Raw genomic sequence first — 14,514 nt, forward strand, 5'->3', positions numbered from 1 at the left:
ATATCCAGTCCTTTTGCACAGTCTGTATCCCTTCAGCTCCAATTACCCCTTCTCTTTTTTTTTAATTAATGCAAAAAAAGAAATTAACCCAATATTTAGAAATCATACCATTCTACATATGCAATCAGCAGTTCTTATCATTATCACATAGATGCATGATCATCATTTCTCAGTACATTTGCATCGGTTTAGAAGAACTAGCAACACAACCTAAAAAGATATAGAATGTTAATGTAGAGAAAAAAGTAAAAGTAATAATAGTAAAAACAAAACAAAACAAAACAAAAACCTATAGATCGGATACAGCATCATTCAGAGTTTTAACATGATTACTTTACAATTAGGTATTATTGTGCTGTCCATTTTTGAGTTTTTGTATCTAGTCCTGTTGCACAGCTGTATCCCATCAGCTCCAATCACCCATTATCTTACCCTGTTTCTAACTCCTGCTGGACTCTGTTACCAATGACATATTCCAAGTTTATTCTCGAATGTCGATTCACATCATTGGGACCATGCAGTATTTGTCTTTTAGTTTTTGGCTAGACTCACTCAGCATAATGTTCTCTAGGTCCATCCATGTTATTACATGCTTCATAAGTTTATCCTGTCTTAAAGCTGCATAATATTCCATCGTATGTATATACCACAGTTTGTTTAGCCACTCTTCTGTTGATGGACATTTTGGCTGTTTCCATCTCTATGCAATTGTAAATAATGCTGCTATAAACATTGGTGTGCAAATGTCCGTTTGAGTTTTTGCCCTTAATTCCTTTGAGTAGATTCCCACCAATGGTATTGCTGGGTCGTATGGCAATTCTATATTCAGCTTTTTGAGGAAACGCCAAACTGCCTTCCACAGTGGTTGCACCGTTTGACATTCCCACCAACAGTGGATAAGTGTGCCTCTTTCACCGCATCCTCTCCAACACTTGTCATTTTCTGTTTTGTTGATAATGGCCATTCTGGTGGGTGTGAGATGATATCTCATTGTGGTTTTGATTTGCATTTCTCTAATGGCCAGGGACATTGAGCATCTCTTCATGTGCCTTTTGGCCATTTGTATTTCCTCTTCTGATAGGTGTCTATTCAAGTCTTTTTCCCATTTTGTAATTGGGTTGGCTGTCTTTTTGTTGTTGAGTTGAACAATCTCTTTATAGATTCTGGATACTAGACCTTTATCTGATATGTCATTTCCAAATACTGTCTCCCATTGTGTAGGCTGTCTTTCTACTTTCTTGATGAAGTTCTTTCATGCACAAAAGTATTTAATTTTGAGGAGTTCCCATTTATTTATTTCCTTCTTCAGTGCTCTTGCTTTAGGTTTAAGGTCCATAAAACCGCCTCCAGTTGTAAGATTCATAAGATATCTCCCTACATTTTCCTCTAACTGTTTTATGGTCTTAGACCTAATGTTTAGATCTTTAATCCATTTTGAGTTAACTTTTCTGTAGGGTGTGAGATATGGGTCTTCTTTCATTCTTTTGCATATGGATATCCAGTTCTATAGGCACCATTTATTGAAGAGACTGTTCTGTCCCAGGTGAGTTGGCTTGACTGCCTTATCAAAGATCAAATGCCCATAGATGAGAGGGTCTATATCTGAGCACTCCACTCGATTCCATTGGTCAATATATCTATCTTTATGCCAATACCATGCTGTTTTGACCTCTGTGGCTTCATAATATGCCTTAAAATCAGGAAGTGCACGACCTCCAGCTTTGTTTTTTTTCCTCAAGATGTTTTTAGCAATTCGGGGCACCCTGCCCTTCCAGATAAATTTGCTTATTGGTTTTTCTATTTCTGAAAAATAAGTTGTTGGGATTTTGATTGGTATTGCATTGAATCTGTAAATGAATTTAGGTAGAACTGACATCTTAACTATATTTAGTCTTCCAATCCATGAACACGGTATGCCCTTCCATCTATTTAGGTCTTCTGTGATTTCTTTCAGCAGTTTTTTGTAGTTTTCTTTATATATGTTTTTTTGTCTCTTTAGTTAAATTTATTCCTAGGTATTTCATTCTTTTAGTTGCAATTGTAAATGGTATTCATTTCTTGATTTCCCCCTCCGCTTGTTCATTGCTAGTGTATAGAAATGCTACAGATTTTTGAATGTTGATCTTGTAACCTGCTACTTTGCTGTACTCATTTATTAGCTCTAGTAGTTTTGTCGTGGATTTTTCTGGGTTTTCGATGTATAGTATCATATCGTCTGCAAACAGTGATAGTTTTACTTCTTCCTTTCCAATTTTGATGCCTTGTATTTCTTTTTCTTGTCTAATTGCTCTGGCTAGAACCTCCAACACAATGTTGAATAATAGTGGTGATAGTGGACATCCTTGTTTTGTTCCTGATCTTAGGGGGAAAGTTTCCAATTTTTCCCCATTGAGGATGATATTAGCTGTGGGTTTTTCATATATTCCCTCTATCATTTTAAGGAAGTTCCCTTGTATTCCTATCCTTTGAAGTGTTTTCAACAGGAATGGATGTTGAATCTTGTCAAATGCCTTCTCTGCATCAATTGAGATGATCATGTGATTTTTCTGCTTTGATTTGTTGATGTGGTGTATTACATTAATTGATTTTCTTATGTTGAACCATCCTTGCATACCTGGGATGAATCCTACTTGGTCATGATGTATAATTCTTTTAATGTGCTGTTGGATATGATTTGCTAGAATTTTATTGAGGATTTTTGCATCTATATTCATTAGAGAGATTGGCCTGTAGTTTTCTTTTTTTTTAATATCTTTGCCTGGTTTTGGTATGAGGGTGATGTTGGCTTCATAGTATAATTTAGGTAGTTTTCCTTCCTCTTTGATTTTTTTGAAGAGTTTGAGGAGAGTTGGTACTAATTCTTTCTGGAATGTTTGGTAGAATTCACATGTGAAGCCGTCTGGTCCTGGACTTTCTTTTTAGGAAGCTTTTGAATGACTAATTCAATTTCTTTACTTGTGATTGGTTTGTTGAGGTCATCTATGTCTTCTTGAGTCAAAGTTGGTTGTTCATGTCTTTCCAGGAACCTGTCCATTTCATCTAAATTGTTGTATTTATTAGCATAAAGTTGTTCATAGTATCCTGTTATTACCTCCTTTATTTCTGTGAGGTCAGTAGTTATGTCTCCTCTTCCATTTCTGATCTTATTTATTTGCATCCTCTCTCTTCTTCTTTTTGTCAATCTTGCTAAGGGCTCATCCATCTTATTAATTTTCTCATAGAATCAACTTCTGGTCTTATTGATTTTCTCTATTGTTTTCATGTTTTCAATTTCATTTATTTCTGCTCTAATCTTTGTTATTTCTTTCTTTTTGCTTGCTTTGGGATTAGTTTGCTGCTCTTTCTCCAGTTCTTCCAAGTGGACAGTTAATTCCTGCATTTTTGCCTTTTCTTCTTTTCTGATATAGGCATTTACGGCAATAAATTTCCCTCTTAGTACTGTGTTTGCTGCATCCCATAAGTTTTGGAATGTTGTGTTTTCATTTCCATTCGCCTCAAGGTATTTGCTAATTTCTCTAGCAATTTCTTCTTTGACCCACTCGTTGTTTAAGAGTGTGTTGTTGAGCCTCCACGTATTTGTGGGTTTTCTGGCACTCTGCCTATTATTGATTTCCAACTTCATTCTTTTATGATCCGAGAAAGTGTTGTGTAAGATTTCAATCTTTTTAAATTTGTTAAGACTTGCTTTGTGACCCAGCATATGGTCTATCTTTGAGAATGATCCATGAGCACTTGAGAAAAAGTTGTATCCTGCTGATGTGGGATGTAATGTCCTATAAATGTTTGTTAAGTCTAGCTCATTTATACTAATATTCAGATTCTCTATTTCTTTATTGATCCTCTGTCTAGATGTTCTGTCCATTGATGAGAGTGGTGAATTGAAGTCTCCAACTATTGTGGTATATGAGCCTATTTCCCTTTTCAGTGTTTGCAGTGTATTCCTCACGTATTTTGGGGCATTCTGGTTCAGTGCGCAAATATTTATGATTGTTTTGTCTTCTTGTTTAATTGTTCCTTTTATTAGCATATAGTGTCCTTCTTTGTCTCTTTTAACTGTTTTACATTTGAAGTCTAATTTGTTGGATATTAGTATAGCCACTACTGCTCTTTTCTGGTTGTTATTTGCATAAAATATCTTTTCCCAACCTTTCACTTTCAACCTATGTTTATCTTTGGGTCTAAGATGTGTTTCCTATCGACAGCATATAGAAGAATCCTGTTTTTTAGTTCATTCTGCCAATCTATGTCTTTTGATTGGGGAATTCAGTCCATTAACATTTAGTGTTATTACTGTTTGGATAATATTTTCCTCTAACATTTTGCCTTTTGTATTATATATATCATATCTGACTTTCCTTCTTTCTACACTCTTCTCCATATCTCTCTCTTCTGTCTTTTTGTATCTGATTCTAGTGCTCTCTTTTGTATTTCTTGCAGAGCTGGTCCCTTGGTCACAAATTCTCTCAGTGACTTTTTGTCTAAGAATGTTTTAATTTCTCCCTCATTTTTGAAGGGAAATTTTACTGGATGTTGAATTCTTGGTTGGCAGTTTTTCTCTTTTAGTAATTTAAATATATCACCCCACAATCTTCTTACCTCTATGGTTTCTGCTGAGAAATCTATATACAGTCTTATGGGGCTTCACTTGTATGTGATGGATTGCTTTTCTCTTATTACTTTCAAGATTCTCTCTTTCTCTTTGACCTCTGGTATTTTGAATAGCAAGTGTCTTGGAGTATGTCTATTTGGATATATTCTCATTGGAGTGTGCTGCACTTCTTGGTACTGTAATTTTAAGTTTTTCATAAGTGTTGGAAAATTTTCAGTGATAATTTCCTGCATTAGTTTTTCTCCTCCTATTCCATTCTCTTCTCCTTCTGGGACACCCACAACATGCACATTCATACGCTTCATGTTCTCATTCAATTCTCTGAGTCCCTACTCATATTTTTCCATTTTTTCCCTACATTTTCTTTTATTTGTCAGATTTCATATGCTCTGTCCTCCAGTTCCCTAATCCTGTCTTCTGCCTCTCAAAATCTAACACTGTAGGTTTCCATTTCTTTTTTTTTTCATTTCTTTTACTGTGCTTTTCATTCCCATAAGTTCTGTGGTTTGTTTTTTCAGACTTTCAATTTCTTCTTTTTGTTCATTCCTTGCTTTCTTTATATCTTCCCTCAATTCATTGATTTGATTTTTGATGAGGCTTTCCGTGACTGTTCGTATATTCTGAAGTAATTGCTTCACCTCCTGTATCTCATTTGAATTGTTGGTTTGTTCCTCTGACTGGGCCATATCTTCAATTTTCCTAGTGTAATTCGTTATTTTTTGCTGGTGTCCAGGCATTTAATTACCTTTATTAGTCCATTCTAGAGATTGCTTTGATTTCTTTTACCTAAGGTTTTCTCGCTGAATGAATTTGTTGTCTGTCTGTCCATTGATATTCAGTTCAGCTTTTTATGAACATCTAGCTTAGGTTTTGTTTGACAGGGTAGAATTTCTCAGTTCCTTTTTTCTTGTTTCTTGCTCTGTCTGTATTGTGCCTTCCTCCCCCCACCCTTAGGAGGGTCTTCTTAGGTATTATAGACCCCAGCCATATTTTCCCAGACCAAACTGGCCTCCTATGGAGGAAAGAGTCACCTGCAACAGTTTTCCCTGAGAGTGAAACCTAGCAGGTTGAAAGACTTTCCTGTGATGTCTCTGGATTCTGCTTTCTTTATCCTGCCCAGTATGTGGTGCTTGTCTGTCTGCAGGTCCCACCAGGATAAGATGATGCAGTACCTTTAACTTTGGTAGACTCTTTCTGCTGGGGCTGTGGTGGAGACAGAGGAGAGGTTGTAGGTTGGTTTTAATGGCTTCAAATTATCAAGCTCTGGTGTCTGAATTCCTTGTGGAGGGATTCCACCTGTGTTGGGCTTCACCCCTCCCCTGAGGAAGGCACAGGCTCCAGAAAAGCCTTCAAACAAGCTTGTTTCTGCCTATGGCTGAGGCAGTTGTAGCCTGAGAATTCTTGCCATTTTATCCAAAGGCAGTCAAGCCTTTGTTGAAACACAGCCACAAAAACCTGTTTCTTTTTCCATCAGCCCTGCCCCCTTGGTTCTAGGGCAAAAATGAATGATCTCTGCCTTGACCAGGCTCACCTGAGCTGGGGGCAATTTTTAGTTGTCAGAGTTTTTTAATTATTCCATAGTTGGTGTTCAGTTGTGCTCATCCCCTGCTGCTGGTAAAGTCTCTTTCTTTTCGCCTCTGGGAAACAGCCTGTGGGGGAGGGGCACTGGCCACCACAGCTTGGGGCATTCATGGTTCTAGGGGTCTCACAGCCAGTTCAGCTGATCCAGATTCAGGTATGCTGTGAGTCCTGTCACTAATGTGGCCCCAGGAAGTGTTCTGTACTGTTCCTGGTTATTTTGTAGCTATTCTGGAGTACAAACTAAATCACACACCTTAGTAAGCTGCCTTCTTGGCAGCTCCCTATAACATCCAATCTTAAAGTTCATATCTTATGACTTAAATACAACAAGATGAACAATACAACTTATGTCATATGATAAAAGGAAAATAAGATATTTGCTTGTGTGCAAATGCAGTCAAGCTCATAAGAGAACAGACAGGAAATAGTCATACAATTACAGTCCTCATTAATGTAACTGGTCTCATTGTTGTAGTTCATATTTAGCACTACCTTCTTTTACTACCCATTCCATGTTCTCTTTATATTCACAGACACTTGAGCTGGTTGTGTTTTTTTTTCAGTTGGGGCAAAACAAACCTTCATTCCTGAGTTTCTGGACCATTAGTAGTCCTTCCTGAATTGGGTTGATGCAGTTTTCCATTGAATTTAATCACAGGGCAAGATAGTATTAAGAAATGGCCTAGAGGATCCCCTGTATTTCAAGAAAACTCTTTTCTACCTACATTGTGTAGTTATAGTCCTATTTCCCTTTGATATTCAGAAACATTCTACCCAAGAAATAGCAGTAAATTCTTTCTGTGCCTACTGATTCAGTGACATGAGAAGCCCAAAGTGGCCAGGTGGAAGTCATATCTTCTGGTTCAATGGAATCATTTTTGCGTGCTCTGGTAGAAACACTCTTCATTTTGATGTAAAGACCTATAGAGAGCAGACGTTAAGATTTCAGGAAAAGGAAACAAGTTTTTTCCTGGTGAATCACTTAGGGTGATAGCAAGCAATGCTACTTCCATTTCCACCTCTTGATTCTTGGACCTCTGAATCCTGGCAATTGGAGAATCAGTGCCATACATTGGGTTCTGATTTAGAGCAGGCACACCCTCCTGGAAAACCTTGTCCAAGCCCTGGAAGGTATTGCCACCTAGTTGGTACCATAATTTGGTCTTCAAAAGGTCATTAAAACATTCTATCAACCCAGCTACCCCTGGGTGATGGGGAACATGGAAAGACCAGGGAGTTCCATGAGAATGTACAGATACCTGCACTTCATTTGTTATGAAGTTTTTTGCTTGATCAGAAGCAATGCTGTGTGGAATACCATGATGGTGGATAAGGCATTCTGCAAGTCCATGAATGGTAGTTTGGGCAGAAGCATTATATCCAAGGAAGGCAAACCCATATCCAGAGTATGTGTATGCCCAATTAAAACAAATCACTTTCCCTTCCTTGATGGAATTTGTCTAGTATAATCAACCTTCCACCAGGTAGCAGGCTGATCACCTTCAGAAATAGTGCCATATTGGGGAATGAATGTGGGTCTCTGCTGCTAGCAGTTTAGACACTCAGCAGTGACCAAAGTCAGGTCAGCCTTGGTGAATGGAAGTCCTTGCTGAGTCCATGCATAACCTCAATCCCTACCACCATTCCCACTTTGTCCATGAGACCACTGGGCAATTGTAGGTATGGCTGAGGAAATTGGATGACTTGTATCCACAGGATGGGTCAACTTATCCTCTTGAGTATAAAAACCTTCCTCTGCTGAAGTCACCCAATGGAATGCAAATATCTTCATATTCTATGTCCACTCAGAAAGGTCTATCCATATATTTCTTCCTCAGACCTCAGAAGTCTTTGAATCAGTGTTCCAACCATAATACTTCCAAGTCCATGCCCATCCAGCCAAATTATTAGCAATAACCCATGAGTCATTATACAAATATACCTGTTGTAAGTTCTCCTTCCAAGCAAAATTAACAACCCAGGTGCAGTGCTCAAGTTTGGGCTACTGTGAGGATTTTCCCTCCCCAATATCCTTTAAGGACATCCCAGAAAGGGTTTGTAATTCTGCACTCTCCATTTCCATGTGGTCCCTGCATATCACTGAGAACTATCTGTAAACCAGGCCTATGTTTTTCTCCTTCAGTCAATTGACTGTAAGGAACTCCCCAAGAGGTCATAGCCCTGCTCTGGGAAAGAGAAGTTAATGTGGCATGGGTGGGGACCATAGGCATCTGAGCCATTTCCTCACATAACTTACTTGGTCTTCTGGAACTGTTCAAGCCCTATATCTAAAATACAATTTCCATTTTATGATGGAGTGCTGCTGTGCAGGCCCAGAAATAGCACTAGGTGGGTCAGACGTCACACAGCTCATGATAGGCAAGGCAGGTTTCATGATAAATTGGTGGCCTATTGTTAAGCATTCAATCTCTACTAAGACTCAATTGCAAGCTAAAGGTTTTTTCTCAAAAGGACAGTAGTTATCTGCAGCAGATGGTAAGGCTTTGCTCCAAAAACATAAGGGTCTACATTGTCATTCTCCTAGCAGTGTTTGCCAAAGTCTTCAAACAGCATCCCTAATTGCCAATGACACTTTTAGTATTATTGAATCTGCTGGATCATGTGGCCCAAATGACAGAGCAGCTTGCATAGCACCCTGGATATGCTGCAGAGCCTCCTATTGATCCAGTCCACACTCAAAACTAACAGCTTTTCTGGTCATCCAGTAAATGGGCCAGAGTAGCACATCCAAAAGAGAAATATGTTCTTTTTCCAATTCAAATGGGTTAAATAGGTATCATGCCTCTTTTTTGGTCTTAGGATGTGACATATGCAACATCTTATCCTTCACCTTAGAAAGGTGACCCACATGAGTGGGCACCTAGAAATTTCAATTGATGGCAAGGCCCCTGTACTTTCATTGGATTTGTCTCCCATCCCCTGACATACAAATACCTTACCAATAAGTCTAGAGTACTTGCTAATTCTTGCTCACTGGATCCAATCAGCATATCATCAATCTAATGAAACAGTGTGATGTCTTCTGGGAGGGAATAACGATCAAGTTCACTGTGAACAATTTGTGACATGGGCTGGAGAGCTGATATACCCCTGAGTAGGAACTGTAGGTATACTTCTGACATTGTCTTCTGAATTCAAACTGTTTCTGGTGGTCCTTACTGACAGCTATTGAGAGAAAAGCATTTGCCATACAAATAGCTGCATATCAGGGACCAGGGAATGCATTGATTTGCTTAAATAATGATATCACATATGGAAAAGCAGTAGCAATTGGAGTTACCACCTGGCTAAGTTAATGATAATGCACTGTCATCTTCCAAGTCCCATCTGCTTTCTAAACAGGCCAAATAGGATAGTTGAATGTGGATGTGTGGCAATCACCTCCACTGCATACTTCAAGTCCTTATGAGTAGGATTAATCTCTTAAATCCCTCTGGGAATATGGTATTACTTCTCATTCACTACTGTGCTAAGTAGGGGCAGTTCCAGTGGTTTCCACATGGTCTTCCCTACTTTAATAGCCCTCACTCCATGAGTCAGAGAGCTAATGTAAGGATTTCATCAGTTTCTGAATGTTGAGTCCAATTATGCATTCTGGAATGGGGAAATGACCCTTGAATGGGTCTAAGGACACAGTGGAGCCACTCTGAGATGAACCTCTGCTAAAACTGCATTGATCACCAGACTTCCATAACCCCTACTCTGACTGTTGGACAGGAGTGATATTTTGTGTTTCCTGGATTTTGTGTCACTTCTGAGCTACCATAGTTGAAAATTTGAAGCCTTCAGCTCATCCCTGTCCCTCATCACTGTACCCAGCATATCTAACCTCTTAACTCTGCAAAACCCTGTATATCCAGCATCATCATACCTCCTAACTCTGCAAAACTCTATAAAGATGTAAAAATCAGTCACATTTAGAAACTTGCCTCATATAAATGTATAATTAGCAGAATCTAATGATGATATTTTAAGTACATCCTTTCCTAATTCACCTCATAGACTGTCAGTGGCAACTTGATTATTGCAAACAGAATCATTAGTGCCTCTGAGTTTAGTCAGAATTGAAATCTTGAAAATTGTTAAAACCAATTTTTAAGATTCTGTTTCTCAAGGACAACTCACAGTTCCAAGTTTGCTATTTAGGGTTCTCTAGAGAGACAGAACCAACAGGAGATATCTGTAAATATAAGATTTATAAAGATTTCTGACACAACTGCGTGTATGGGAGAGTCTAAAATCTGTAAGGCAGTTTTGAAACTGGTGGCTCTAATGAAGGGCCTGGATGAACTCCACATGAAAGGTTCACCAGATTAAGAAACAGTGAACAATTCTCTCTTCCTCCTTAAAATCCTTCAAATGATTGAATTATTTCATTGTGGGAAATATGCCTTATTTCATCATAGATGTAATAGCTACAGATTCAATCACTTGACTGATGATTTAATACACAAGCATTCCTGTTTATCAACCAGCCATGAAATAGAATTGCAGCAGTTGTCAAACCAGTGTTTACCTGTCCCTACAGGTGGATATAATCACTTGGACAAGTTGACACCAGAACTTATCCATCACAGTTCACACCTGTCCACTTAACACCGATAGACATCACCTTGAAACGTGCTGAATTTTCAAATAGAATGTAATAATAGACATATGTTTCACCTAACAATACTCAATTATCCTGCATAAAACTAGAAATGTGCTACATGTCTCCAGAGTAGGGTGCAAGTCACTAGGTATTCACTCTCAAATTTCATATCCTATCACTTAAATAAAATTACATGAACAATACAACTTATGTCATATGATAAGAGAAAAACAAGTTATTTGCTTATGTACAAATATGAACACACTCATAAAAAACAGGAAGAAATGTTCTTACAATCACAGTCCTCATTTCTGTAACTAGTATATAGTCGTAATTCATATTTATAAGTACCTTCTTCTACTACCCATTCCATGTTCCTTTTGTCCTAAACAAGCACTTTAGTTGGCCATGGTTCTTTTCCAGGTGGGTGAACCTAACCTTACTTCCTCAAGTTTCTGGGCCATTGGTTGTCCAGAACCTAACCATCACAACATGATTCTGGACCTGTGCTGAATTGTGTTTTTTAACACCATGAATCGCCTGATCCTGGCAGCCTCTCTGGAATCCTACTTTGGAGTTCTGAAGCAAATACATGATGAAACAACTTGGAAAACCCAACTCTCAAATTATCAGGAAACTTGTAATCCATTTGTTAAATGGTCATTGTTAAATTATATAAAAATATATAACTAAATAAATTATATTAAACACAAAGATGATAAGAACTCAAAACATCTCTTCTTAATTATTTTAATCCTTTTTACTGTTAACTCTGCTCTTGAGGTTATTGTACTTATTTTTTATGGATGCAAAAACACTGATGGTGCACAGTGTCCAAAACACTGCATCTTTTCCTACAATGGCCCAGGTGCCCTGCAGAGCCACCAGCCTCTTTTGAGGGTTTGGTGAGCAGAGGCCTGGCCAGAACAAACCCTTTCATTCTATCCCAGCTGTTCTTATAAGTCAAGTGATTCTGTGGGATCACATTTTGAAATGAGGGTCAGACTATTCAAAACCATGAACACTGTCCACAGTCACAGCAACCAGACTCCTGTTGGGAACTGTCCCCATCAGGTAGGGAGCTCCATGAGGATACAACCCTTTTTGAGATGCATGAATCAAGAAACTTGGAGAGGAAGCTAGCAGACAACAGCATGTTTTCTTATGTGCCTTTCTAGTTGACAGTGGAACCCTGAACATCATTGGCCTACTTAAACCAAGGTATCTTTCCATGGATGCCTTAGATTAGACATTTCTGAAGCCTCACTTTAATTTGGACATTTTTCATAGCCTTAGAAAATATGAACTTTCAATTTAATAAATTCCCCTTTAAAAAAGCCACTCCATTTCTGTATATCACATTCAGGCATCTTACACACTATAACACCTCCTTATAGTCATTATCTCTCTTAGCCCTTTCACAACTCTGTAGTATTTTTGGTCATTATTCCAACTGTATAGAAGGGAAACAGGCTTTGGGATGTTAGGTAAACATTGAAATTCCCTGAGCTAGTGGTGGCAGAGCTAGAATTTGAACACTTATTAGTATTTACTAAACAGGAAATATATTCAAGAACTAACTTACATACAGATATTGATTCCATGGCTGGGGTCTTCAGAGGTGACAATGACCCTTACTCTACAGTGGTAAAAAAAATCTGCACGACATGATCAGATGGTGAAGAGCCCTGCCTTATGAAAAGGAATGACAGTAGAGACTGTTCAAGAAGATGACCAGGATTGAAAATAGTGCTCGGAGAGAGGAATGGAGGTCATTGGGTAGCATGGTAGCATCTCCAAATGAATGTCAAGGGCACAGAAGGCACATATTGCATCATGGTATCGGTGTGTTCTCTGGACCCAGACTTCAGTTCTAATTTCAGACATATTGGGCCATTTGCCTGTCTTCTGGTCATCTATTTTTGGATGGGGATGCAGCCATGCCATATCCAACATGTCCCAACTGCATGCCCACTCCATCCTGTTTCTCCCATGAGGTGTCCTCATCTCAGTAATACCATGACCATCCACCCATTAGTCTATTCTAGAGACAGAGTCAACCTCAACTCCTTCCTCTCCAATTCACCTCCACATCAAACCCAATCAATTCAAACTCTCCAAAGCCTGCCAGATCCAGCCACATATCTCCATCCCCGTAGTCTCTGCCTAGTCCACCATCATCTTTGCCTGGACTGTTGTAGAAGTCTCCTCCCTGGTCCTGCAACATTTCCCCTTCCAATCTGTTCTCTACTCTGTGACCAGAGAGACATCACTAAAATCTACGTATATTTCCTGTTTTCTTTTCAATTTTTTTCTCTCTCCCAGCCAAGGACCCCAGACTGGAGAGATGGAGGAGAAAGGACCTCTTCTCTCATAATCTGCATTTCAATGTCTGCCTTCTTCTCTCTGTACACCTGTGTTACAAGCTGTCTTTATGGCCTGTTTCCTGCCCCATATATTTTTCTATCCATTGTTCTCAGGTCATTCTTTCCCTGGACATCTCTTATCATACCTTCCTTTGTTTTAGTCTATCTTCTATTTCTTTTTTTAAACTTCATATCATCTGCTGATATTGCAAACAGATGTAATGTGACACATGAAGGTGTAGAGTCTATTTTTTTTTTATATTGGAATAGCCCTATCACTTCTCTGGTCATAAGTTTTTAAGGGTTTGGGTGTGAGTTCTTAATTCCTGGCATCTGGGTATTGTCTACATTTTTTTCTCATGTGAACTTTATAAAATTGTGAGTTTAGTGTGGTAGGACTTACTAGATTTGACTCAGAGAGGAGGAAACTGATAACTGGCAGAGCCAGTATTCAAGCTTGGCCCTCTTACACCAGGCCAGGCTTCAAATTGAAGACAAGCCAAAATGTGTTCACTGACACAAGAGCACAGCATGCAGGATCCATATCCACAGTTCTTTCCTCTTAGCAAAAACACTTAAAGATAAGCCACACCTTGTGTTTCTCCTATTTTCCATAAATCCATGACCCCAAAAAAGAAAGCTGCCAGGAAATGCAATCATTCAGTAAGACTAGCTCAGGCCTGACTGCTAAAACTCAGCTTTCCATGGTAAATATATTACTGGATTATCATCTTCCCTCTCTCTTCTTTTTTGGTGCTGTGAAGAAAACCAGGTAGAACCCCCAGAAAATCAGAAGCAGCTATAACCAAGAGCCAGGAGGATCCCAAAGAAGGATTCCAAAAAGCCTCCTTTGATGATATATTGCTTACTGGGACTGCAGTTCATCCATCCCAAAATGCTGTCCACCTGATGTTCCTGCTTCCCTTGCATAAAGTAAGGCTGTTGCTAGGAAGGACCTGTCCAGGCAGGGGCTGAACACCCCTGCATCCCTTACCACCTGCCCCCATATTTAATAGCCAACATAAGACTATGCCTCTTTACTGGAATGTGAGCAGAAGTGATGAGTTACTTCTGAGTCAAGGTAACTAAGAAGTGAGTATGTCTTTTCTACCTTCTATTGCTCCATGCAATGGCCAGACTCCAAAGCCCTAAAGGCAGTGAGATCCCAAGATGAGAGGAGTCTGGAATCACTTTGTAGAGGAGCCCTCCTCTACACAGACTGTCTTCCATATGGGCTGCTCTGTGAGAAAAAGAAACAAAGTTCTATTTTAATAAGCCAGTGAAGGGCTGGGATTATTGCAGCAGTTAGAGTTATTCTGGTAGGTAAAACGCAAAATGTTGAGCAC

The 14,514-nt window shown here is 39.0% G+C and overlaps 1 protein-coding gene across 1 annotated transcript in view; it reads right to left on the reverse strand.

Moving 5' to 3' along the window:
* The window catches only part of LOC143680434 (phospholipid scramblase family member 5-like), an 86,585-nt gene extending 73,556 nt beyond the window's left edge, over positions 1-13,029 (reverse strand). Inside the window, exons 1-2 of the mRNA XM_077156859.1 lie at positions 12,889-13,029; positions 10,041-10,101 (exon numbers count right to left, since the gene is read on the reverse strand). Of these exons, the coding sequence (XP_077012974.1) occupies positions 10,041-10,101; positions 12,889-13,029 (202 nt within the window). The remainder of the gene's footprint in view (positions 1-10,040; positions 10,102-12,888) is intronic.
* Between the last annotated feature and the right edge of the window lie 1,485 nt (positions 13,030-14,514).

The sequence above is a fragment of the Tamandua tetradactyla genome, chromosome 4 (assembly GCF_023851605.1).
Source record: "Tamandua tetradactyla isolate mTamTet1 chromosome 4, mTamTet1.pri, whole genome shotgun sequence".
Lineage (NCBI taxonomy): Eukaryota > Metazoa > Chordata > Mammalia > Pilosa > Myrmecophagidae > Tamandua > Tamandua tetradactyla.